This window comes from Peromyscus maniculatus, chromosome 1 (assembly GCF_049852395.1).
Source record: "Peromyscus maniculatus bairdii isolate BWxNUB_F1_BW_parent chromosome 1, HU_Pman_BW_mat_3.1, whole genome shotgun sequence".
NCBI classification, from domain to species: domain Eukaryota; kingdom Metazoa; phylum Chordata; class Mammalia; order Rodentia; family Cricetidae; genus Peromyscus; species Peromyscus maniculatus.
The window spans coordinates 54,944,775-54,971,355 of NC_134852.1; the positions used below are offsets into that span (position 1 = coordinate 54,944,775).

General features: G+C 53.5%; 1 protein-coding gene across 1 annotated transcript in view; it reads left to right on the forward strand.

Annotated features, from left to right (window-relative positions):
• Positions 1 to 26,581, forward strand: part of Otog (otogelin) — a 71,968-nt gene that overhangs the window by 35,883 nt on the left and 9,504 nt on the right. The window contains exons 29-46 of the mRNA XM_076542832.1: positions 1,374 to 1,490; positions 2,198 to 2,354; positions 6,405 to 6,431; positions 9,300 to 9,479; positions 10,408 to 10,686; positions 11,238 to 11,355; positions 12,205 to 12,284; positions 12,720 to 14,482; positions 15,192 to 15,360; positions 15,574 to 15,719; positions 16,416 to 16,505; positions 19,621 to 19,804; positions 22,195 to 22,415; positions 22,575 to 22,713; positions 24,965 to 25,159; positions 25,358 to 25,570; positions 26,085 to 26,189; positions 26,315 to 26,422. Coding sequence (XP_076398947.1) covers positions 1,374 to 1,490; positions 2,198 to 2,354; positions 6,405 to 6,431; positions 9,300 to 9,479; positions 10,408 to 10,686; positions 11,238 to 11,355; positions 12,205 to 12,284; positions 12,720 to 14,482; positions 15,192 to 15,360; positions 15,574 to 15,719; positions 16,416 to 16,505; positions 19,621 to 19,804; positions 22,195 to 22,415; positions 22,575 to 22,713; positions 24,965 to 25,159; positions 25,358 to 25,570; positions 26,085 to 26,189; positions 26,315 to 26,422 — 4,291 coding nt within the window. The remainder of the gene's footprint in view (positions 1 to 1,373; positions 1,491 to 2,197; positions 2,355 to 6,404; positions 6,432 to 9,299; positions 9,480 to 10,407; positions 10,687 to 11,237; positions 11,356 to 12,204; positions 12,285 to 12,719; positions 14,483 to 15,191; positions 15,361 to 15,573; positions 15,720 to 16,415; positions 16,506 to 19,620; positions 19,805 to 22,194; positions 22,416 to 22,574; positions 22,714 to 24,964; positions 25,160 to 25,357; positions 25,571 to 26,084; positions 26,190 to 26,314; positions 26,423 to 26,581) is intronic.

Here is a 26,581-nt window from a genome sequence, read left to right on the forward strand (position 1 = left end):
AAGATGGGGTTCCTATGCTAGGCAAGGGAGCCCCCTCGTGTGGAAGGCAGGGCTTGTGGAACCTGGCAGGCTGGTCCACCTTCTCCACCATCACCACTTTCGGCACTAGCTAGGACAACAGAGAAGAGAATCCTGTAGGCTGAGGCAGTCCTCAGCGACTGCATCGTGGAGAAGGTGAGGCCAAGGGTGGAATTTAGCAGATAGGCTGTGTTGGAGGGAGACCATGAGCAGAAGCATAGTGGCATCCCTGAGGGTTGGAAGGTGCCTGACGCTGCCAAGCTGTCGGGGGAACTGCACTAAACTGAGAGCAGGAAACTCGACTTCTTGTCTTGTCTTATCTTGGGCTTTCTGGATGAACTTAGTCTTCCATTGAAGTGAGGGGGCTGTTCCAGGAGAGGACCCCTAACAACTCTCATCAGTCCCAAGAGGCTGCCTGCAAAGTGTCACTGAGAAAAAGATCTAAGGTCTGTGATTGATTAATTATGTCTGCCTTGGGTGCAGCAATGGAGAATTGTGATATGACTGTTATACATATCACTTGCCTGCACTGAGTGCATCTTGTTCTTTGCAGGAGGATAGATAGAGAGGGGAGGCAGAGCAGTTGGGCATGGCACCCACACCCATTTTAGAAAAACTGAATGGGTGACTGATTTTTTTATTTGTGAATCCCCTCCCCACCAGTCCATATTTCTTTATTGCTTATAACTTTAGGCATGCTGGGGAGGCAGTGCATAATAATATAGGCCAGGGGAAGTAGGACCAGCTCTGAGAAACATGTGTTAACCACCCTTTGCTGTGTAACAGTGGTGGTCAACTCGAGACCACTAAGCAACACTTCAGTTCCTGGTGCTTAGGAATCAGAACATGGGTTTTCTACTCTGTGTCCCACAGGCTGCGCTCAAGGTGACATCCAGGGCTGGGCTCTCACCCAGAGGCTCCACATGTGGGTGGCTGTGGGTCATCTCCACTCCTGGACCTGTAGGTCTGAAACCTTTGGCTTTCAGTAGCTGTCAGCCAGAGAGCACCCTCAGTTCTTAGAGGCCACTCACTTCTTGTCACGTGGGTTCCTAACATAGCTGCCTGCTTCCTCACAACCAGTAAAGGACAGACTCCCAGGGAGGTGGGCTCTGGGACCTCATCTGATGCAATCATGTGATCACAGATACCCAACCTGGTGTGTTCCCAGAACCTTTGGTATTCTGTTTGTTGGGAGCAGGTTGGAGGCTGCTCCCATTCTCCAGGGGAGGGGATTAAACAAGGATGTGGATACCAAGAGGGCAGTCTCAGGGCCTCCCTGTGACCAGGCACAGGCACTTGAGGGATAGGGAGATCTCTGCTCGGTGCCATAGTGCGGCTCTTCCTTTATCCTGCAGTGCCCAGATACCCCAGACCCCCGGGACACGTGTGTCCTGAATCCTGTCCGAGAACCATTTGCCAGGAAGGAGTGTGCTATTCTGCTCAGTGAGGTGTTCGAGACCTGCCACCCCGTGGTGAGTGCCTGTGTTAAGTGGGCCCCCCTCGGCCCCTCCTAAGTCCCTCCCACCTTCCAAGGACCTCTCCTTCTCAAAGACTCCCTTGAAAGAAGGGAGACTGGGGGTGGTGCACACCTTTAATCCCAGCACTCGGGAGGCAGAGGCAGGCGGATCTCTGTGAGTTCAAGGCTAACCTGGTCTACAAAGTGGGTTCCAGGACAGCCAGGACTGTTACAGAGAAACCCTGTCTCGAAAAACAAACAGAGAGAGGGGGGATCTTTTCCTCCCCTCTCCTGCTTCTGCTCTGCTGAGATGATCCTTCCCCAAGTCCCTGCCACCCCGGGACAGCCAGCCAAGCCTCTGCTCTCCGCAAGCCCAGCTAGACCTGGCTCTCCCTGCTCACGAGCAAAGTTCTGTTGCAGAGTGAGCACTGACCCCCTGCTGCACCCCTGCCTTTTCACGGCCGCCATGGGATGAGGAGGCCGGGGTTCAGGTCCACGTGGCTCCTCCAGGGCTTCAAAGACCATTGCAGCCTGGCCTTTGTGTCTCCAGCCTGGCTGGGCAGGTCACACTCTGTCTGTGCTTTGTCGGTTCCCTAGTCCCCCCGAGTCCAGCATCCTGGGCTGATTCCATGCGGACAGCTCATCCTACCTGGGGCCATCTTTACATGGTGCTGTCGCAGAAAGGATGCAGGCTTGACGTTCGGAATCCTCTGACCTCCCCAGGTTGATGTCACATGGTTTTACTCAAACTGCCTGACGGACACGTGCGGCTGCAGCCGAGGTGGTGACTGTGAGTGTTTCTGTGCCAGCGTGTCTGCCTACGCCCATCAGTGCTGCCAGCACGGGGTGGTCATTGACTGGCGGACCCCCCGCCTCTGCCGTGAGTGTTCCAGTCTACACCCCCATGGCGGTATAGTCCTGTGTTGCAATTGGTGAGCCTGTGGTAAAGAAAGAGAGGCAAGAAAGGGGTGGATACCATGCTTGAGGTCATGCAGGAGAGTGGGGTGGCTGGAGCTCATCCCTGAAGGGGCTGATCCTGAGAGTTCCCAGTCCTGGGCTCCAGGGCCACACTGGCTTTTGCATGCTGTGTGACCTCAGACAAGCTGCTCAACTCCTCTGAGCCTCAGTTTTTATCACCTGAAAAACAGGAATAGACAGCCTCTAGCTAACTCTCCGTAAGCTCAAACAGGATAATGAACATAAAAGCCTTTTGTCAGCTGAGCTGTGGAGAGAGGTCCTGTTTACTCAGAACAGTGTGGGCCTGTGGATACTGCTGATCGACACCTCTATGAGATGGAAATATTGTGCGTGCACACAGGCACATGTGCACACACACACACACACACAATTATATACATACACTATTGGGAGTATAGATATATACCATAAAACACACAAAAGAAGTAAAAGGTGAAATAAAATGTGTAGAAGGTTAATTTCCTAAAACCTAAGGTCATTTCCCTTAGGTTCCAGTATCCCACAGTGGGGTTTTTCCGACCTTGTGTTCGGGACAGTGGCGAGTGCCCAAGCTTGACAAGGGAAGACTCTGGGTCTGCCCAGCTCTGCCAGCTGGGGCCGGGGTTCATCCCTTCTCCACAGCACAGGAGCAAAGCCAAGTCCCCACCTCACAGCCGCGGAGGACGCGAAGTGACACAAACTTCCTGCAGTGTGGTGTGGTGCCGCACAACGCTGTTAATAGATCCCGGAGCTCCAGGCTGGGGGACCGCAGGGAGAAGATGGGGGAGCACCCTCCCCCGCTTGTTTCCTTTCTTCCTGCCTGCTCCCCTGAGACCCTTCAGCACAGACGCTGGGTCCTGGTGGGGTCTCCCCTCTCCTGGCTTCTGGTAACCACCCTTCAGGAAGGAGGGGGACACACATGTCTATGGAGGACCTACCATGACATGCTGCATGTGTGTTGTCTCGTGTAATAATTATAGAACTGAGGTAAAGCAGGTGAGGCACTTGACAGGGGTGTGGCATTTATAGGGACACCAGAAAGTTCAGTGATCCAACACAATAATGTTTTAATGCAGTGTCTTTAAAAACTAAAAAATGCTGCAAAAGAATTATTGATGAACAAATATCAAAGGTCAGGGTTACAGTTTTCCCTGGGTCTGGGTTCCATGATGGCTCAGTGGGACACTGTTACTGCTTATTTTAATGTTTTGATGTTGTGTTTATTATGAACTTTTTGTATTGATTTGAATATGTTTAGAATGTCACATTAAAGCAGGATTAGCTGTTGACCTAAAGAACGCAGAGATAGTTTCTCCAAAGATTAATAAGGTTTTCAGTGGGTATCAAAATATTACAATGGGAATGCATGGACCCCACTGAGTTTATGGGACATTGAGGCAAGGAGGGATTTTAAAGGTAAAGTGAGAAATATTACACGAGGTATTTTAAAACCAATAATCCTGGGCCAGTGAGATGGCTGCCAAGCCTGACCAGCCAAGTTCATTCCCAGGTCCCCTGTGACAGAGGAAAAGAACAGACGCCCTCAGGTTGTTCTCTGACCTCCACATGTATGCCATGCCACATGCATCCCCCCAGTAAACAACTAGATGTAACTTAAAGGAAAAGTCCTTGGCTAACACGTTAAAATGACTGCTGTTCAGATCAACAGCAAGTCCTGCCAGTCAAAGGTGGGACAGATGGGGACAGACGTCCCTGAAAACATGTTTCTTTCTTCTTCTTCTTCTTCTTCTTTTTCTTCTTCTTCTTCTTCTTCTTCTTCTTCTTCTTCTTCTTCTTCTTCTTCTTCTTCTTCTTCTTCTTCTTCTTCTTCTTCTTCTTCTCCTTCTCCTTCTCCTTCTCCTTCTCCTTCTCCTCCTCCTCCTCCTCCTTCCTCTCCTTCCTCTCCTTCCTCTCCTTCCTCTCCTTCCTCTCCTTCCTCTCCTTCCTCTCCTTCCTCTCCTTCCTCTCCTTCCTCTCCTTCCTCTCCTTCCTCTCCTTCCTCTCCTTCCTCTCCTTCCTCTCCTTCCTCTCCTTCCTCTCCTTCCTCTCCTTCCTCTCCTTCCTCTCCTTCCTCTCCTTCCTCTCCTTCCTCTCCTTCCTCTCCTTCCTCTCCTTCCTCTCCTTCCTGTCCTTCTCCTTCTCCTCCTCCTCCTCCTCCTCCTCCTCCTCCTCTTCCTCCTCCTCCTCCTCCTCCTCCTCCTCCTCCTCCTCCTCCTCCTCCTCCTCCTCCTTCTTCTTCTTCTTCTTCTTCCTCTTTTCAAAACACGGTTTCTCTGTGTGGTTTTGGTGCCTGTCCTGGATCTTGCTCTGTAGACCGGGTTAGCCTTGAACTCACAGAGATCCACCTGGCTCTTCCTCTTGAGTGCTGGGATTAAAGGCGTGCACCACCACCGCCCAGCTGCAAAAGTGTTCTTTGCATCAGTGTGTAGCTGTTAAGCTGGCTGGTCAATGAGCCCCAGAGACCCCCTTGTCTCTGTCTCCCTAACACTGGCTTGAACTCGGTCCTCATGCTGGTAAGGCAAGCGCTTTACCAACCGAGTCACCTCCCCAGCCCCACCTCAGAGTTTTACCATTCAGCACTCCACGTCCACAAATGAGGAAAAGCAAGTGCTTGCCTGTAGGCTTATGGCAAGCCCACTCCTCACTCTGTTTTTGATTTTTGAGACAGGGTATCTCTATGTAGTCCTGGCTGTTACATAGACCAGGATGGCCTCAAACTCATGGAGACCTGTCTGTCTCTGCCTCCCAACTCCTGGAATTAAAGGCGTGTGCCATCATGCCTGGCTTCATCTCCTGGTCCTTAATGATGGCAAGAGGGTACAACCAAATGTGTTGATTGTGGGTCTAGGGTGTAAAGAGGAGTTGATGACTCTCTTCACACCATCCCTGTGTGTGAGGCAGATGCTTCCTCAGCCTTTATCCCAGGTGTGCCCAGCTGGTTCCTCATAGTTTTGTTCTTGGTTGACACACTCTGGCAAGGTCCTCATTGCTCACCCCTGGTGGACTGAGGAATCTGTAAGAGATGCCACTGGACAGATGCAGATCATCCACTAGAGGGCGCAATGGGTCCATGCTTTAGGGGCTCCTTCCTGCCTAAAAGCGCTTTGGTGGAGCCAGATACTGCACAAGGGGTTGTGGAGATCCTGGAGCCCGGGATCCTGCGGCCCTTTGTCCCGTTTCATCCAAGGCTGAGGGACTTCTGTCTCATGCTTGCATTCCTTCTTTGGGGCTCTTCTGCAAAATACCCAGTCAGAGCGTCTCCACTTTGGTTCCGTTTATTGTATTTGAGACAGGATCTCTAGTCCAGGCTTATTTCAGACTCCCTATATAGCCAAAGATGAACTTGAGCTTGATACTTCTGCCTCCACCTCCTGAGTGCTGGGATTAGAGGTGTGCACTACCACACCAGATAATGCAATGCTGGAGAACCACTGGACCCAGGACCTTGTACATGCTAGACAAGTTCTCTGCCAACTAGGCTACATCGTCACTCCTACATCTTCATATTCTGTTTATGGTCACACAAAACATACTCTTCTGTCCAACATTCCTTCGTTTGTTTGCTCATTCATTCATTCATTCATTCATTCATTCATTCATCACATTGCTGAGTGCTACTCCAAGCCAGGTTTTGAGCCTTGTGCTGGGTTGCAAGGAAGGACACTATGTTTCCTTCTTTTAAGACACATGGATCTGCGAGGCAGTGGTAGTTCACACCTTTAATCCTGGCATTTGAGTGGCAAAGACAGACAGATCTCTGAGTTCAAGGCCAACTTTGTCTACAGAGTGAGTTCCAGGACAGCAGGGCTATGCAGAGAAATGCTGTCTCAAAAGACAAGCAAACCAAAAACCATTTGGATCCAAGTCCATCCCTCAATCTTGGAGTTTTGGAAATAGGCCAGATCCAGTCTCTGATGAGGGGAGGCTGGGTCCAGGTGCCATGCTAATGGGAAATCTCTCCTTTCTTCTTTAGCGTACGACTGTGACTTCTTCAACAAAGGTAAGCCAGATTTCCCCCTAAGTGGAGCCTTTGGGGGCCGGGGCCTGACTGGGGCACTGCTAACTCTGTCCTTGGGCCACATCAGTGCTGACCTCCTGAGGTGCTGCTGGCTCTGGGACAGCTGAGACTGTTCCAGGAGGGACTGTGTGATGCAGAGTCCCGATGGCACAAGGCTCAGGGACGTCCAGGACTTTATCCACAGCTGTTCCTGCAGCCCCATGTGAGGCCCAGGACAGCAGCCTTCTTGGGCATTTTCATCATTCAGGGAGGCTTCACCAGGCAGCAGGAAGCCACTGGTGTTAGTGTGTCTGCCCCACAGTGTTTCTGATTGGGCCCGATAAGCTCATCAAGTGTCACCAGGGTTCTCTGAAGACCCGAGTTGTCCAAAGCAGGTGCAGATTGCTTTCTCTGAGGAAGGCTGCTGAATACCTAGATGGGATCTTCAAATACTCAAGAGTTCATGGAACCAAGATATGCACGCACATCTAGAGTATTAATGGAGATGAAAAGACAAGCCATTGCTAAGGACCAAGGGAGATTAGTGTCTGTATCAGAGCCACTTAATCAGTTTGATCAGAGGTTGAATGGGCGGTGGCAAGATGGCCGCCAGAATAGTTCTCAGCATCAAACTTGGCCCACTTGGGCTGAGGTGGAGTCCTGGAGGTCTTCAGTGCCCTAGCGTCTAATCCCCTACATCTCCTCCCAGCGCACCCTGCAGGAGCCGGCCTGTGTAGGTGTGGGCATAGGCTTCGTGTACATTTTGATGCTGATTTGGGCTTGGGAAGCGTCTTCCCAGCAAGACTATTGAGTGAAAAACCAGAAATAAAAAGGAGATAATGTCTGTCCCTCGGTACCGTGGAGGAGAAGGCTTAGAGTGAATCGAGGGAGAATACAGTTAGAGGCAGAGGCATCTGGAAGAGTCCAGAGTGAGCATGACCCTGAGCCAGGCCATGTGAAGAGAGGGGGGGGAAGGGAGAGAGGAGAGCCAGGAGCCAAGGGGCCAAAAGGTAAGAGGATAAGAAAGCACTGGTACACCCGAAACGGCTGGATTATGCAGGGCAGAGCAGCTGGGGGAAGGGCAGCCCAGCCCCTGGGCTGGACGAGTTTAGGGTAGGGGGTGGGATATGCCAGCCAGGAGGACCCTGTAACACAGTGGTTCTCAACCTTCCTACCGCTGTGACCCTTTAATACAGCTCCTCACGTTGTGGTGACCCCCAATCATACAATTACTTCATAACTGTAATTTTGCTACTGTTGTGAATCATAAGGTAAACATCTGATATGTAGATGGTCTTAGGCGACCCCTGTGAGGGGTGGTTGACCCCCCTAGGGGTCGCGACCCACAGGTTGAGAACTGCTGCTACAACAGGTAGGCACTGAGGTATGCTGGGAGGACCCGGCAGCCAGCATCAGCTTTGATATGTCACTAGGCGGCTCAGTTAGCCATTTGTCCCAGGTTTAAGAGCTAACAACTATGGCTTATGGGAAGGAAACGAGAGACAAGATCAGGGATCAGTGAGAGAAGGGCTGGATGGACCAGGCTGCAGCATCACAGCTCAGAGAGACGGTCCTGCCTAATGGCCGTTCCGAGGGGCAGCTGATGGTCCCAGACTCTGGGAAAACGGCGTTTCCTGGGACAGGAGGGTCCCTGTGACATCAGGCAAGACATTTCAGCAGCAGTTCTCCCCCTCTGCGGCATTTTGGGTGTCAGTTACTTGCAAAGGACAAGCTGCTTCTAGCATCCTCCACCCACCCTCCCACCCACTCACCCATTTCTTGGTTCGTTTTTCTCCCAGCATTTTCTGTGGCCCAGGCCTCATGGGGTGCTGGGAAAGAGGACCTTTACAGAGGTACATGGGAGCACTCCATGTGTGTGCTCTGAACCCTGCATTGGTTGAAACTGGTCACTGCTTTGAGTGTTCACACCGTCGAAATCAGCCGATGTGACCCACTTTTTATCTGTTTTTTGAGAGCTGGTTGCTGACCATTTACCAGCACACTTCCACTGTCTGTCTGCTTTCTAATGAAGGACACAGATGGGATCCACACCACAGAGCTGTGACTGGTGTGTGTTTGCTCCAAGAGCTGGTAGAGCATGGAGGGGAGTGTGGTGGGAAAGGGTGCAGGAGAACTTCCCTAAGGAGGTGGGTGACATTTGAGCTGCTCTCCAGGGACTGAGTAGGTGTCTTGAAGGCAGGAGAGGAGAAGGATTTCTCTGAGGGTGTGGGACAGCACGATGAGATGAGTTAGGACAGCCATGTGGCTCCTTCAATGAAGCAGGAAGTCCAGTGTGACAGGAGGCCTGGTGGGGTAGTGGGCAAAGCACGGGTCCAGTGTGGAAGAGCCCTGAATTAAAGCTGTGTTCTTGAGATTCTGTCCTAGGCATGGGGAGAGTGGCTGGGAAGGTGACCCAGACAGCTATGGGACACACCAGAGGCAGGAAGATCATTTATAAAGCTGTCACAATTGTCTGGGACACCCACATCCCCTCCACCCTATAGCCAAAGCCCTTCCCAAACAAAAATGAGACATGTGCAAGAGATAAATAGACACAGACTTTGAGCTCTGAGGTCCTGGCTGGCACCCCCTGGGATTGGGTGGGGGTCCCTAGCGGAGTGACGTCTGTCACGGTAACGGCTCATGCTTATGGGGGTGACTGTCACGGGCTCCCTGTGCGATGGCTTAGGCACTGAGGGAGGGTCCATCTCCTTCAGGGGCTGCTAGCCTGGGGTTCCTGACCCGTCACAGCCACTAAAGTCCTGTGGTCTGGGATGAGAAGCCACCAAAAACGTCCCTTTCTGACACCCCGCCTCTCCTCAACTTCTGATGGGTGGCCGTGGGGCTTATGACAGGGGCTCTCCTCTCCAGCGCTAGGTAAGGGTCCCTACCAGCTGTCCAGCGTGGCGGCCGGCGGCGGTGGTGGCGGCACTCTTGTGGCCGCGAAGGCCGTAGACGGTGACATAGGCCTTGTGAGGGCAGAGGACCTGGCGCCAGGGGACATTTCAAGCTTCCTGCTCACAGCTGCTCTGTACAAGGCCAAGGCCCATGGTAAGGCCCACCCTCTGGCTCCAGTCCAGCCCTCTCAGGAAAGGCAGTGCCGACAGACAGACGGGGGAGGGGGGGTCCTGAAGTCCGAAGCCACCCACAGGGCTCCAGCCCCACGCTCTGTTACTAGTTCAGACTAGTTTCTTAACCTCTGTGACCCTAAACTGCCTAGGACAGGACCCCCACAGGCCGTTGTCCCCGACTGTGTTTTCAGAGAGTCACAGAGGCAGCTGCTCTCCTTCTCCTGTGTCCTTCCCTCTTCCTTCTCTCTGGCCTCCTCCCTCTTTTCTCCTTCTCTCTTCCCCCTCTCTTTGTGCCCACCCCCTTCTCTCCTCCATTCTCCTGGTCTCCCTCTCTCTGAGCCTTAGGCACAGGAACTAGAGACGTTAAGAGACTTAGTCCTGCCCAGCAGGCATTCCAGCCCCACAGCAGGACCTGAGAGAGAGAGAGAGAGAGAGAGAGAGAGAGAGAGAGAGAGAGAGAGAGAGAGAGAGAGAGAGCGAGAGAGAGAGCGCTTCAGAGCCCCATGTGGGGGGTCTGCCTGGGTCGAGCTAGCTTAGGGTCTTGAGAAACGGAAACTTACAGTGACAGGAAGAAATGGGGAGCACTGGACGTGATGAGGACACTAAGTTGCTGAATCGCCAGACCCCGTTGAAGGGAGGCAAGACAGGACAGGAGAGGGCAGCTGTGGGCTTCTGTAACCTCCCCCCTTAGTCCCAAGAGATGAATGACCAGAGGGTGGCCTGTGAGCAGAAGGAGGAAGACTGAGGATGGGGAGGAAGGTCAGAGGCGCAGTGACAGGAACAGGATCCAGCGAGTCCCCAGGGAGCTGTCAGCCCCACCCACTGAGTGTGAGGACACGTGCTGGTATGCTGCGTCCCCCCAAATCTGGTTCTCTGTGTACACTGACCTAACTCCCGTGGCTCTGCAGACCCTGATATTGTGTCCCTGGAGGCGGCGGACAGACCCAACTTCTTCCTGCACACCACAGCCAACGGGTCTCTAGGGATGGCTAAGTGGCAGGGTGGTGAAGCCTTCCAACAGCATGCCTCTTTCTCCCTGCACCGGGGGACATGGCAGGCCGGCCTGGTGGCTCTGGAGTCCCTGGCAAAGCCTGGCTCCTTCCTCCACTCATCAGGCCTTAAGCTGGCTCTGCGGACATACGAACACACAGAGGCATTTCGTGGCGGTGCGCTCTTCCGCCTTCTGGGTAAATGTCTGCCCTGCTGTTGCTCTTAAGTGGGGTGTCTGCCTCACTCAGCTGCTTTTCCTGACCTCTTCCCTTCTGCGTGTCCCCAAGGAACAGAATCCTCATCCTTTTGGAGAGGGGAGGGGTGCTCCCTGGTGGCTACCCCTGGAATGGGAGGTGATCTGATGTTGTCCATATTGGCAGATTAGGGAGTGGTGGCGGGGTGGGTGGAGACCTAGCCAACTTCCTGGGTCCTGCCCGCTGCCACAGGCCACTTGCATAGTGTAGAAAAACGTGGCCTGTGTGGAAGTGAGCGGGAAGCGGGGAGGGTCATGGAGCGCTTGGCTTCTGTTTCCTGCTTAGGACACATACTGGCCCCGAGTTTAAAGTGCACCGTTGGGGCACCAGGCCGAGAAGCGGGCAGGACCTCAGCTTCTCACTCTTTTTCTGCCCACTGTCATTGTCCTCACTACAGGGCGGGGGGGGGGGGGCACGGGCTGACTGGAGTAACTCCGGGTGGGTCTGGTGTTCAGTCTCTCAGCCCAGTGACTCGGAGGGGACTGTCTTTCCAGATGCCAAGCCCTTGGGGGCCGCCTACCCCATCTGCGAGTGGCACTATGATGCCTGTGCCAGCCCCTGCTTCCAAACCTGCCGGGACCCATGGGCAGCCAGCTGCCAGGATGTGCCCAGGTAAGGCCAGGGGGCAGGGGGCATGGAGTCAGCGCCTGTGAAACAGAGCGTGAGCGCACTGTGAGCATGTGTGTAGACATGCATGTGTGGCTGTGTGTAGTGGTGTGTACTAAGGTGGGTATAGGACTGTGCGTGTCAGGGAAATCTGTTTTTTGTGTGTGTGCCTTCGTTATTTTTCTCACTGCCGTGACAAGAGCAGCCGCAGGGAAGAAGGTTTGATTTGTGGTCACAGTTTAAGACGGGATTCAGCCATTGTTGTGTGAAGGCATGGTGGCAAATCCATGGGGGAGGGTTTGCATGCAGACCACAACAGCGTGTGTGTGCCGTATATAAATGTCACATGCTCAGATTGTGTACTGGCCCGCGATGTGTATGGATATAGCTGAACCTTGTGTTTTTTTTTTTTTTATGTATTCAGTGTGTATGGGCTGTACACAGCTATATTCACACACCTGTGTGAGCTGGTTATACACACTTGGGTGTGGAAGCTGATACTTGTGGGCATCCACATGGATGCGAATGTGTGTATGCGATATGTACACATCTTGGCTTTTTATAGCCTTGGAAAGGGCCCGTGGGCTGTGTGATAATGGGCCTATGTGGAGAGCCTGAGCATATGCACAGGTGTGCCCATAGCCACACTTGCTGGCCAGGGCACGAGAGTGTGGGCAGGGTGCTACCGTACACACATGTGACCAGGTCTCTATAGAGCCTTACATGGGAGTGTGCGTGATAAGCACGTACACACGCACATGCCATAGGAAGGGCGGGGCCTGTGTGCTCTCCAGGCAGAAGAGGGGGGCCAGCACTGTGTTCTGATCACCGACCAGCTCCCTGCTCTGTCCTTAGGGTAGAAGGCTGTGTCCCTGTGTGCCCCACCCCTAAGGTCCTCGATGAAGTCACACAGAGATGTGTCTATTTGGAAGACTGTAAGCGGCCTGGTGTCCTCCCTCCTCCTCCCGACTCCGACTCCTTCACGTCTCCAGGGTGCTCCTGGGAAGAGGGGCTCAGGGTCCCCGGTCCTAGGGCAGCCGAGTCAGCACAGAGCCCTAGAAGGAAAGAACCTCAGAGCTGGCGAGGCCTTGTCCGGCCCTCGCTTCAGGAAAAGGAGGAGGGAGGGGTGGAGGTCTTGCTTGGGGTCTTATGTTGACTGCACAGGGGAGCCAGGCTTAGCAAAACGATGCACAGGGTCCAGCCTCGCTGGCTTCTGTGGACAAAGACCGTGGCTGCCTGTCCTCAGAAGCCACGCTTGCCCCACTGCTTAGAGTGCTGGTCCTCCGGCCCCCTCCCTCAGGCCTGCCCCCCCCCCAGGGACGCTAGGGGCAGTCACCCTCCTTAGGAGCCTCTTCTCCTGTCTGCCCCAGGTGTGGAGCCAGCCCTGCAGGGCCCCACGGAGGCGCTTGGCAATGAGACCCTGGCACCTGGTCAAGCGCTACCCACCCCCAGTGACAAGCAGCAGCTCCCACGGGAGCCTCCCAGTGCCCCCACCCACGGGCCTGCCCTTGTCCCAGGAGCCCCGCTGACTTCAGCCCCCAACCCGCCAATGGCTGCCCCCGTGGGGCCAATGCTGTCTCCGGGCCCCACCCATCCCACGCTGCACCCCCCACTGGGGCTTACAGCATCTAATCTTCCTGCTCCCCACACAGAGGCCCTAGACAGAGAGGAAGGGGCTGCCAGCCTCCTAGCCACTTCTCACCTCCCAGGGTCCTCATCCTCCCTCTTCAGTTCTCTGCAGACACCCACATCTGGCACTGTATCTGGCACAACAGAGACAACCAAAGTGACCGCGACCTTTGCAGGGAGTCCCAACACCACGGTCTCCTCCCGGTCCCCCCCTGTACCTCGCCTCCCGCTCATGACCAGAGCTGTGACAGTCCTAAGTCGTGACTCCCTTCCTGTTAGGACTACACCCCTACAGCCCTCTTGGCTACCAGGCCCCTCTTCCAGACCTGCGGCTTCCCCTGGAGCAACTTCCAGGCCCCCCACCTCCCTGGGGTCCCACCTGACAACTCCGGTAACTAAGGTCACAGATAAGACAGTGATGTCCCCGTCCGTCCTGGCCCAGAGCACTTCAAGTTCCAGCCACACCCTGGCTGTGAGCACAACACAGAGGGTTCCGGGCAGTCCCCTCGTCACCAAGGGCTTGGAGGTCTTGCCAGCTACAGAGAAGGGAGAACCTGGGCACAGCCAGCCTACGAGGCTGCCAGTCTCCTCACACCCAACCTCAGCCCCCATTGACTTGCCTCACCCAGCCCAACACTCCACCACAGCCCCCGGGCCTCCGGCGCTGTCCCTAGGGACCCTGGCTGCTGGCAGCCCATTCACGGATGCTCACAGACTGGGGGCCACAGCTTTAGTTCCTCTAGAGTCAACTCGGCCACCCCAGCTTCTCTCTGGCCTGCCTCTTGACACCAGCCTGCCCTTGGCTAAAGCGGGCACATCTGCCCCAGTGGCCACACCGGGCCCCCCAGGCTCTATCACCACCCCTCCACCGCAGCGGCAGGCCACCACTCCGGCCGTGGCCACGACTGTGACACCACCTGCTCACACACTCAGTCTGACAGTGCCTCTCACGCCTGCTGTGGAGGACCAGGCACACTCACCTAGCCCCATGGAACCCCAAGTAACAGCTGTGGCTCCAGACTTAATTCTGGGAGCCACATTGCCAAGCTCTGGAGCCTCAGCGGTGACTGCTGGGATGCCCCCCACAGTGTCTGTGGCCCCACGGAAGAGCACCACCCCTAAAGCAGCCATCCTATCTAAGAAAGTAACTCCGCCCACCTTCATCTCTGGCTCTGCCCAGGGTGGGTTCACAGAGCTCACAGCTGTAGTGAGCCATGCTGTTAGCCCCTTGGTGACAGAGGCGGAGGGACCCCAGGCTGGCACAGGGCCACTGGTGCCCACATCCTACTCCCTAAGCCGGGTATCAGCCAGGACGGCCTCCCGGGAGAGCTCACTGGTTCTGCTGCCTCAGCTGGCAGAGGCCCATGGGACCCCAGCAGGCCTCCAGCCCCAAGAGGATCTAGTGAGGCAGGCCACCACGGAGCAGTCAGGGCGCTCAGCTCCAGCCCAGAGCTTAGCAGAGGGATCGATGGAGGTCGACGTGAACATTTCTGCCACCTGTGTGGTGAGTGACTCGTCAGCTTCTTCAGTGGCTGTGAATCCTTTCCCCAAGACCCGGCCTCCTCCCTGCCACTAAGATGGGCCCCACCGTATGGTCGTAGGCTGGGCTCGTCAAGGCCCCTGTCCTTTCCGAAACCCTCTGCTGCAAGATGGCCTTAGTGTCCCTGACCCTGCTTATCCCTATCTCAAGCTCCTGGTACTTCAAAATCCCCCAGGTCTCCCCTGAAACCACAGCAGGGTCCCACCCCGCCTGTTTGGGTCCAGGGCCCCATTGGATGACTTGGTGTGTTTTTGGGGGTGTGGGATGAGAATGTGGTTTGGACTGTGAGAAAGAATAGATGCATGCATGCTCATGCTTGCTGCTCAGCCAGCTTTCACTGCACTTACACAGTCCGGGGCTCAAACCTGAGGTGCTGCCCACGGTCAAGCTGGGCCTCCCACATCCATTAAGGCGATTAAAGCAGCCCACCACCGACACACCCGCAGTCCAGCCTGACCCGGACAGCCCCTCACTGAGACTGTCTCCCAAGTGATTCGTGGTTGTTTCAAGTTGACCATTGGGACCAGCTATCCCGGGGCATCAGTTTCCTAGTTTTTTACCTCAGGGTCGGTTGCCTGCCCTGCTAGAATCTGGCTTGTTCTGGAAGGGCTGAGGCAGGTAATACCGTCAGCTCTGAGGGGCACTCACGCCGACACCCCACTTTGCGCCACAGCCCATCGCTGAACAAGACTGCATCCGGCACATTTGCCTGGAGGGCCAGCTGGTGCGCGTGAACCGGTCTCAACACTGTCCCCAGGGCGCTGCTCGCCCTCACTGTGGAGTCCTGGGCCTCGCTGTGCGAGTGGGCGGGGATCGCTGCTGCCCACTCTGGGAATGTGCCTGTGAGTGACTCCATCCTCCTCTCTCCCCTACCCCAGCACGCCTCTTCCCCAGTCTGCGTTCTTGCTCACACTTCCACGGGAACTCTCATCTAACTGTGGCTCCTACCCTTGTGACCCCAGGGACTCTCCAATCCGCAGAATCTCTGACTCACCCGCCCGTCTTCCTAGGTGGCCTTGGGGCCATCTGCCTGTTCTTCCCTGCCCCCCTTGCAGGCCGATGCTCAGTCTTTCCAGACCTGAGCTTTATAACCTTCGATGGCAGCCATGCGGCCCTGTTCAAGGAGGCCATCTATATCCTCAGCCAGAGCCCAGACGAAATCATCTCCGTCCATGTCCTGGATTGTAAGAGTGCCAACCTGGTAAATGCCCCATGCTTTTCTCCCTGCCAGGGCCTGAGAACTGAACTGGGCTGAGAGGGGAGACTGGGTAGTTAGCTGGAGTTCAAGGAATGCCTGCCAGACGTTAGGGCAGGTCCTGGGGAGGGCCATGGCGGCACCTTTCTCTCTCCTTCTGCCTCCCAGGAGGTTTCTGGAATGGTAGCTGATCTCCCCTTATCAGGCCAGGTGACTGAGGGGACGAGTGGAGCGGAGTGTGCCACCTCCTGGCCCTTCTTGGGACCTGCACTGTTCCTAGTCCCTGTAGCTTTCTAGACTCCCTAGAGTTGACACCGGGTATGGAGGAGTGGGGGAGCCGTTCTAAGGTGGTGGTCTGTGGTCATAGGTGCCAGCTGCAGGGGCTTGCTGGGGTGACCCTGGGAGCCAAGTGGACAGAGAAGTACTCTCCCTTCCTCTTTCTCCCTCCCTCCCTCCCTCCCTCCCTCCCTCCCTCCCTCCCTCCCTCCCTCCCTCCCTCCCTCCCTCCCTCTCTCCCTCCCTCCTCCTTCCTCTTCTCTTCCTCCCTTCTTTCCCTCAGCTGGGCTCACAGGAGGTCAGGTAGGATTCTATGTACCATCTACTCAGGCCTGCAAGTGTGCCCACATTTCCTTTACTCACACAGTTGGAGGGGGACTGGGGAGGGGGCGGGGCCCTGGACTGATGAGGCTGGGCTTTCTGCAGGGACACCTGAACTGGCCCCCATTCTGTCTGGTTGTATTGAATGTGACTCATTTGGCCCATCATGTCACCATCGACCGCTTCAACAGGAAGGTGAGTATCACAAAGATGTGGCCTGCAGGGCAGGGCACCGGCCACAGAGGGTCAGGGTATGCAGGAGTAAGGCCCCGAGACTTGTTTGTAATTAGGGGCAGGGACTGGGAGACGCCCTCTTTTAAGAAATGATGGCACATGCCTGTAATCCCAGCACCAGGAGGCAAAGGCTTGCTGCCTCTATGTAGCTAGCCTGGGCTACATAGTGAGACTCTGTCTCAAAAAATAAATGAAAGGAAATAAAATAAAATAAAGCAAAATACGGTATACTTAAAAGTTATTTAATTTGGGATGCTTTGTCCATTTTAATGTCAGGGCAGACGGTTACAGGCATCGTTGGGCTGGCAGGACAGTCCAATTCGTTTTCCTCTTGTTGATTGGACGATTTGGTGTTTTGTGCTTAATTTTTGAGTTCTATAGATAGTCTCTATATTGATCTCCCTCTTAGATGAACGGCAAGATTCACCCCATTCTGCAAGCCGCGTCTTCATTCTGGCAATTGTTTCCTTCTCTGTGCAGGATCTCTTTAATCTGATGAAACGTCACGTATCGAATTTGCTGTGATGTCAGGGCCATTGCAATTCTTTTCAGAAAGTCTTAGCCTGTGTCAGGAAGCAGTGTCCGCTTTCCCCAGCGCACCTTCAAGCTTTTGATCCATTTTGAGTTTTGTGCAGGGAGTGATTTTAGCTCCGGTTTTCGTCTTCTGCACGTGGGTCTCCAGTCTTCTCCGCGCCATCTGCTGAAGGAACTACCTTCTCTTCAATGTGTGTTTTAAACGTCTGTCACAAATGAGGTGGCTGCAGCTGTGTGTTCCTTTCTGGGTCCTCTGTTCTAGTCCTTTGTGCAGGTTTGTTTGCTTTTTGTTTTTCCATTCATTCATTCTTTCTTTCTTTCCACTATGGCTCTGAGTATAACTCGTAGTTGGGTACCGTGGCGCCTCCAGCATGGCTTTCTAGTCTCAGGATTGTTTGGGCCATACAGAGACCTTTGTGCTTCCATTTGAATTTCTATTTCCGTAAAGACAGAATTTTGATAAGAATTGTACCGAATCTACAGATTGTTCTTGGTAATATAACCATGTTCACAATATTAATCCTGCAAATCTGTGAGTGTGGATGCTCTTTCCACATTCTGTCCTCAGTCTTTCCATGATGCTTAAGTTTTTCATTGTTAATATAGTCACATTCTTGGTTAAGTGTATTTCTGCTTTTTTTTTTTGGGGGGGGGGCTGTTGAAAATGAGATTGCTTTCCTGCTACGTGGTTGAAATGTCAGGCCCCAGAACTTCCTGATGAAGCCTTTGGGGTATTTTGGATATGAGATTATGTTATCTGCGAGGAGGGATAATGTGGTTTGTGCTTACCTTCTTGTTTCCATTGCTTGTGTTTCATTCTCTAGCCTTGTTGCTCCAGATACAACCAAACACTGAACTGAACAAGAGCTGAGGGTGTGGACACCCTTGTCTGTCCCTAAGTTTGGAGGGAATGCTTTTATTTCTCCCTCCATTGAATACAGTGTGGCCTATGGGCTTATTTTCTAGTCATCATTGTGTTGAGGTACATTCTTCCTATTCCTAGTTTCTCCTGGGCCTGCATCACTAGAAGATGCTGGACTTCGTCAAAGGCCTTTTCTGCATCCGTTGAGGTGACCATGTGATTTGTCCCCATGAGTCTCTTTACGCACTGTATTACATTTATTAACTTGTATACATTGAATCATCCTTGCTCTTGTGAAATGAAACCAATTCGATCCTGGTATTGGATATGCTTATTGTATGACGGAATTAGTTTGCAAGTGCTTTGTTGAGGGATTTTTGTGTCATGAGGGAGATTGGTCTATAGTTTTGTTTTGTATTTTGTCATGTTCTTTAGCCAACTTGGCATGAGAGTAATATTGGCTTTGTAAGATGAGTTTGGTAGCATTCTTTCCCTCTCTGTTTTCTGGAATAGTTTGAGGAGCATTGGCATTAATTCGTTGAAGTTCTGGCAGAGTTTGGCCATGAATCTGTCCAGTCCTGGGCTCGTCTTTCTCGAGAGACTTCTAAATGATCACTTCAATCTCATTATTCCTTATAGAACTGTTTAGGCCTGTAGAACCCCGGGGCCTGGGCTTCAGATATGGAGGGTCACGCTCATAATCTGGAGTTCAAGCCTTTGGCATTACAATAGGAAGGCTTGAGGTATCAGAAAGTTGGGACCTTCCCAAAGTCACAGTTTTCTAGCTCCTGAACTGAAGTTTTCTTTCCTATAGCTCGGTAATTCACATGCTGGATAATTTGTGAAAGGATTAGTAAAATAGTCTATTTCTGAAGGGAGGATGGTAAATCATAATAAATATTTTATAATCTTAATCTTTTCTCTCTTTTAGTTTTATAGCATAACACTTAACTCTCACTCCACGTTACATACACTTTTAACCTTGTCTGTTTGTAATAGAAGCTATAGCCTTGAGTGTTTGTGAGAACTGGGGTGTGCTGACTATTTAGCAGACAATGACTGAGCCCCCAAACGATGCCAAGGCCAAAGGCAAGTGCTGGAAAGTCAAAGAATCAGACACAGTTCCTGCCCTGAAGAAAACCATACTCTAGTGGTAACCTTAACTAGGCAGGAACTACATCCTCCTTGATGGTCAGCGCAGAAGTGAGCTGATACCAGGGAGGGAGTACCTAACCTCCCAGGCTGTAGAGAAAATCTCCCAGGAGAAACTATCTGAGCAGAGCCAGTGATTAAGGAGGTGTTTAGAAAGGATGGGAATTCGTGTTTATGTGGGCAGTGAGATGCAGCCCGCCTCCTGCTGTTACAGTTCTGGTTTTATTGGGTTTTGCCTGTAAAATATTCTCAGAATTCTCCCATGTTCTGTTGGACTATGCCTTGGATGCATGTGCCCCAAACAACCTGGCACATAGGAGGTGCCTAGAAAGTGTTTGTCAGAAAGACTGATGGACAGAACGATAATGAAAAGATAGATGAGTGGGTGGGTAAATAGGTGGACAGACAGGTGGATGGATGTGTGGATAGATAAGCAGGTGGATGGATAGATAAGTGGATACCAGAGTGGGCACGTATGTGGGAGTACAGACAGATATGACCTGTACTCCCAACTCCTTACCCCTTAAGGTGACTGTGGACTCTCAGGCTGTGTGGCCGCCAGTGAGCAGATATGGGTTCCGAATCGAGGATACAGGCCACATGTACATCATCCGGACACCCTCACACATCCAGATCCAGTGGCTCCACAGCTCAGGACTCATGATCCTGGAAGCCAGCAAAGCCAGCAAGGCCCAGGGCCGTGGCCTGTGTGGTGAGGTGGGACCCAGCTGGGGGAGGGCAGTGCTTCCCTGGTTCCTTGCTGGCACCAGGAAGGTTCCCTTGGATCAGGATATATTTGGACAGGGTGTCAGGCCAGAGGTGGGACCAACGGAATTGCCAGTGCAAGAAGGCCTAATGTCTGTCTGGGGCTGAGGCCGTCAGCAGGGAATAGTGCAGGGTTTCCTCGCCAATTGTCGCTTCAGCCAGGTTTGTCTGTCAGCGTCTCTGACGGCTTCCTAATGCCAGATGATCCTTCCTGTCTGCATGTGCTGGGGCCCTTCACCAGACACTTGCACTCATTAGGATTATTTACTCCAGGTCACCCACACAGCAGCCCTGGGAAGTGGCCCCTTCACTGAAGCGGGGCCTCAGGGGTCAAGTGGCTGCCTGACGGCACATGGCAGAGATGCCGTGACATGCACAGCTAGGGTTCTCCAGACCACAGCATGGCTGCAGACAGAGCTCTCTAAAGACCAAGTGTTAACTAGGAACCTGAGTGCAGGAAGAGCCTGGGTGCAGGTGGCTGCTCCCTGCCAGCCACTTCATGGCAGGCTGCTGTGATTGCGCTGGTGGGTGACAGGCACGGTCTCTCTCCTTCCTTTAAGTGCCAGCCCCTGGGAGGCAAAACAGATGAAGTTCTGTTCTATGGAGCTTCCATTCTTGCTGCTAAAACCTCTTTGCTTTTCTATACCACCACCACCACCATCACCTCCACCATTATCACCATCATCTCCACCACCACCTCCATCTCCACCACCACCATCACCTCCACCACCACCACCACCACCACCACCATTATCACCATCATCTCCACCACCACCACCACCACCACCACCACCTCCACCACCACCATCACCTCCACCATTATCACCATCATCTCCACCACCACCACCTCCACCACCACCACCACCACCACCACCGCTAACACCACAATCATCACCACCACATCTTTATCTTATTCTGTTTATCTCTGGCAAAGATGTCAGGATCCAGGCAAGCCATGTTCTCCCTGGGATACCTTTGAGATACCCCTTGGTGATTCAAAACCCAGACCTAAAATGTCAAGAAAATTAATTAAATCAAAGAGTTCTGCCTCAAGTAACACTCCATGTTTGCGGGAGTGGTGGTTGGAGATGCCGGAACAGAGGTCAGGTCACTCACATGTCTGTTTTATCCGAACTGTCCCCTGACACATGCACTGGGCCCCCTGCTAGGCACAGAGGGAGCGGTGAGATCAGAGAGACCGGAAAAGAAGACCCCTTGGCACTCGGCTGAAATCTTCTGTGACTCATCACCACACGCCAGTAGCCATTGCACAGAGCTAGGAAGGTCGCGGAGAGGTGGATGGGAGGCTCCCTGGGGTGAAGGACATTTGAGAAGGCATTGCAGGCAGGAAGGGTAGCACAAACAAAACCACAGGCAGGAGAACATGCATCTGGACCTGAGGGCACACCTGGAGGTGAGGGATGGCGTGGGAGGCACGTCACGTGAGCCACGTGAAAAGATAAACCACATCCTCGCCCTCACCTCAGTGCCCACCATACCAGGAGTGTATTTCCTGAGAACATGATGTCCCAAATGACTAGTGACAATTCACGCCCAGATTCCTCCCTTCTTAGAGCTCATTAATGTCCAGAGGGAGCTTCCAACTCCGCAGAGGGACGACGGTAGGATCTATGGACCAGGGAGTAGGTGCTCATCAGCTTAACTCACACTCCATTGGCGGGGCCTCGGTCACACATTCACATCCAAATGCAAGAGAGTTGGGACCAATGGATGGCTGATTCCAGAAAGGGAAGGAGACAGCCGGTAGGGTTAGCTTGCAGCCTCCATTGGAGCAGGTTCTTAGGGGATAGCTTCTCATTCCGATGTGTCAGACATAGAGATTGAAAAGCAGAATAAAGGATTCCCACGGCCTTTTACTCAGATGGAACTACTGCTCACATTTTCCTTCTCTCTCTCTCTCTCTCTCTCTCTCTCTCTCTCTCTCTCTCTCTCTCTCTCTCTCCCTCTCCCTCTCCCTCTCCCTCTCCCTCTCCCTCTCTCTCTCTCTCTCTCTCTCTCTCTCTCTCTCTCACACACACACACACATACAGTACATATGTATATGTAGTATACATATGTGCATAGCCATGTTTGCATGTATCCCTGAACTATTTTAAAGTAAGTTCAAAACACTGTGTCCTTTATCACTAAACATTTTGGTGTGCACTTTCCTACACAGCATGTGCCCTGGCTCCCTGTGCCTCACTTTCCTCATCTGTCACATGGCAGGTGGTAGTGACCCCTTTCAGAACCGGCTGGTGACTGCTTGGAGAGAGCGCCGAGGCCCTGGGGTGACGGTGTTCTTTGTACCTATTAGGACGGTTGTGCCCTCTTCAGGTGTCTGTGATGGAGATGCAGCCAACGACCTCACCCTGAAGGATGGCTCTGTGGTGGGTGAGGCAGAGGACCCTGCTCCCTTTTTGGACAGCTGGCAAGTGCCCAGCTCCTTGACCTCAGAGGGTCAGACCCGCTTCCGCCCAGACAGTTGCGCCACAGCCGACTGTTCGCCTTGCCTCCGCATGGTGTCCAACCGCACCTTCAGTGACTGCCACCACTTTGTAGGTGCCCGTGGAGTGCGGCATGGGGAGGCTTGCCGGGCTGGGGAGGCTAGCAGGCACCTGCAGAGATGCCATGCTCTTCCGGGCAGGGTGAGGCACATCTGGGCCCTGGAATGTGGGGCGCCAAGATGGGCAGCACTGCCTAATACATTTGTCCAGGTCTCCCCAGAGTCGTTCTGTGAGCTGTGGATCCGGGACACGAAGTATGTGCAGCAGCCCTGTGTGGCACTTACTGTATACGTGGCTATGTGCCACAAGTTCCATGTGTGCATTGAGTGGCGGGGCTCCGACTACTGCCGTGAGTGGGGGTCTGGGCACCTCCCTCTGTACTTCTCTTGAGTGTGTGAAGGGGCTCCCATTCCGTGAGTGTGTGAAGGGGCTCCCTTTCCATGAATGTGTGAAGGGGCTCCCGTCCCATGAATGAGTGTGTGAAGGGGCTCCCGTTCCGTGAGTGTGTGAAGGGGCTCCCTTTCCGTGAGTGTGTGAAGGGGCTCCCATTCCGTGAGTGTGTGAAGGGGCTCCCGTTCCGTGAGTGTGTGAAGGGACTCCCATTCCGTGAGTGTGTGAAGGGACTCCCATTCCGTGAGTGTGTGAAGGGACTCCCATTCCGTGAGTGTGTGAAGGGGCTCCCGTTCCATGAGTGTGTGAAGGGGCTCCCTTTCCGTGAGTGTGTGAAGGGGCTCCCGTTCCATCAGTGTGTGAAGGGGCTCCTGTTCCGTGAGTGTGTGAAGGGGCTCCCTTTCCATGAGTGTGTGAAGGGGCTCCCGTTCCATGAATGAGTGTGTGAAGGGGCTCCCGTTCCATGAATGAGTGTGTGAAGGGGCTCCCATTCCATGAATGAGTGTGTGAAGGGGCTCCCGTTCCATGAATGAGTGTGTGAAGGGGCTCCCGTTCCATGAATGAGTGTGTGAAGGGGCTCCCGTTCCATGAATGAGTGTGTGAAGGGGCTCCCGTTCCATGAATGAGTGTGTGAAGGGGCTCCCGTTCCATGAATGAGTGTGTGAAGGGGCTCCCGTTCCATGAGTGTGTGAAGGGGCTCCCTTTCCATGAGTGTGTGAAGGGGCTCCCGTTCCATGAATGAGTGTGTGAAGGCGCTCCCATTCCATGAATGAGTGTGTGAAGGGGCTCCCGTTCCATGAATGAGTGTGTGAAGGGACTCCCAGAGCCACTTGAGGTCAAGGCTCTCCCAAGATTAGTCATTTCTTCATTCATTAATTATATTCATGAGCTTCTAAATATTTGTATTTAAATTTTATGTTACACCCAGCATATTTGATATTAGCTCATGAGCAAATTCTTTTGCTATCCTTGTATTAATGAACAACAAGCCATAATTATATTTTAATTTGTTGTTTTTAATTTGAGTCATTTCTCTATACAATGGGGGGCAGTAATATTTGCTCCCTCCTAAAGGGCCCTGGGTCAATAGGAGGGAATGGGTGTCTGTTTCTCCACACCTGACTGTCACGTGATTTCTGTCTGGTAATTCCCTTTGCTTAACGTCCGCCCATCTTTCTCATCTTTGGATCCCTCCTTGAAGACAGAATGAGACCTTCCTCTTCCTCTCCTCTATGCTGTCAGAGGTGGGTCAGACAGGGGTAGAACGTTTTGATTTACAGATGCTAGGGACAGCTCCTGGGAAGGCCATATTTATACATGACAGATGAGAAGGGAAAGACTTAAAACATATAGAGCAGTGTTTTTCACACTGTGGATCCTGACACAGAGGATATGAAGCCAATTTGAAGAGAGCAACACCAGCATTTAAAAAATGCAACAAAATACAAAATGCAGTATGTATCATGTGTAGTAGAATTTTTTCTTTCAATTTAGCAGTGATTTTCAACCCAGCTGGTCACACGGGGACTTGGAAAAGCACTGGGTCCCATCAGAGGTTCATTTGGTGTGGGATGGGACTCTGCTCAGCATGCTTGTGTGTACTGGGCCGTAACCCCAGATCCACCGTCTCCAGTCCGGACCACTGGAACACACCGATCTAAAGCCAGGGGTTGGCAAACGTTTTCAAGGGGCCAGATAGTGAATAGTGTGTCTTTGTGCCGGAGCCATTTGGTCTCCGTCTGGAGGACTGTGTTCTACCCTTGCAGTGCGGAGACAGATGAAGACCAGATATAAAGGAATGGGACGTGATGGCTGGCACCTGTAGTCCTAGCACTTGGAAGGCTGAGCCAGGATTGATTTTGCCTCAGTAATGAGACCCTGACTCAGCAGCAGCAGCAGCAGCAACAACAGAACAAAAACAAACCCAAGGCCACACCAACAACATTTACACAAATGAATGGGCACGTCTGTGTTCTAATAAAACTTTATTTGAAAAAAAGACAGTTAGCAGCATTTGGGCTAGGGAGCGATCCTTTGATGACTCCAGATCTAGAGGAAGGAGGTCCAGCGTTAAGGCCCAGACGTAGGCACTGCTGAGGCAAGGTGGATCCTCTGTGCTCCCCCTCCTCACCCCTCCTCACTCTTGCTGCCCTCAGCAGGGAACCCTGCTGGGTACTAGACTAGGCCTGATGCCCACTTTATCCCTACAGCCTTCCTGTGCTCCAGTGACTCTACCTACCAGGCATGTGTAGCGGCTTGTGAACCCCCTGAAACTTGCCAGGATGGGATACTGGGTCCGCTGGACCCCGAGCAGTGCCAAGTGCTGGGTGAGGGCTGCGTGTGCTCAGAGGGTACCATCCTGCACCGGCGCCACTCTGCACTCTGCATCCCCGAGGACAAGTGTGGTAGGTGTGGCCTCTCCAGACGGGTCCCCCAAGCCCAGTCTCACACCAGGGCCTCCTTTGCTGGGGGCAGACCGTGGCAGAGGCCGCTTTGCATCCTTCCAGGTCTGCCTTGGGGTGGTTCATGTTTAGATGAGAGGGGTCCTCGCCTGAGACAGTCTGGTCCTTAGTCCCCTGCGCCCCCGCATACCCCCACCGCAGCCTGCACCGACAGCACAGGGGTGCCGCGTGCCCTGGGGGAGACCTGGAACAGTTCCCTCAGTGGCTGCTGCCAGCAGCAGTGCCAGGCCCCGGACACCATCATACCCGTGGACCTGGACTGCCCTGGTCCCCGGCCTGAGAGCTGCCCGCGCTTTGGAGAAGTGATCCTGTTACAGCCCACAGAGGACCCCTGCTGCCTGGGGAGTGTATGCGGTGAGCCTGCCTCTCCACGTCCCTGGCCTTCAACTATAAGCTGGCAACAGGGTCCAGTGTGCCTGTTGTATCTGGAAAATTGCCATGACGGGCTGGAAAATTAAAGCATCTTTTGGGATGTTCATGGTGGGGGAATAAGAACCAGGCTTTGCGGGGGCAAGAATTAGACGCTGGAGTTGGTATGGAGTGGACAGAGGTCTGGGGCCAGCATCCTCTAACACTCTTCCCCCTGTAGACTCACTCCATAAATCACTATCCCGGGCTGCACCATGGCTGGTTCTTCTGTAATGTGAGGCTGCTGGGCTGCTCTTGGCATCCATCTTGGTGTGCGGATGCTAACGCAGGCCCACAGGACACCTAGAGGAGTGTCCATTGCTCTTAAGACTCTGCAGCCATTTAGGAGTGGGGGTGGGGCAGAGTGTGTAAAGAGCCCCAGTGTCCGGGTAGCCAGTGGTACTGGCGGGCAGCGAGGACGCCGACCTCCAGGTGACAGGTTGTGTGGCCTGCTGCCCAGTGTGTAACCAGACTCTGTGTGAGGGCCTCGCTCCCACCTGCCGCCCTGGCCACAGCCTCATCACCCACTTCCAGGAGGACTCCTGCTGTCCCAGCTACAGCTGCGGTAAGAGGTTGGCACAGGGGGTGGGTGGGCCTGAGAAGCCGGGGCTGTGCTCTGGGGTCTGGGTCCTGCATGGAGATTGGACGGGCCCTGCTTTCGGAGCTTGCAGTTTTCTCTCCTTTCCTCAGAGTGTGACCCTGGTCTGTGTGAGGCTGAGCAGGTCCCCACCTGTCGCCAGGACCAGGTCCTAATCGCCGGCCGCCTAGGGGACTCCTGCTGTACCTCCTACTTCTGCGGTGGGTGGCTGTGAGAAAGGCTGGGGTATTTGTATGAGAGGGGTCGGGGGAGAAGGATGAAGCCGCTACCCAGAAAACGATGTGGGACAAAGAAAAATGGGTCCTGTGCTATTGCCAGCTCACTGAGCACAAGAAATCAGTGTGTTTTCAGTGCCAGAC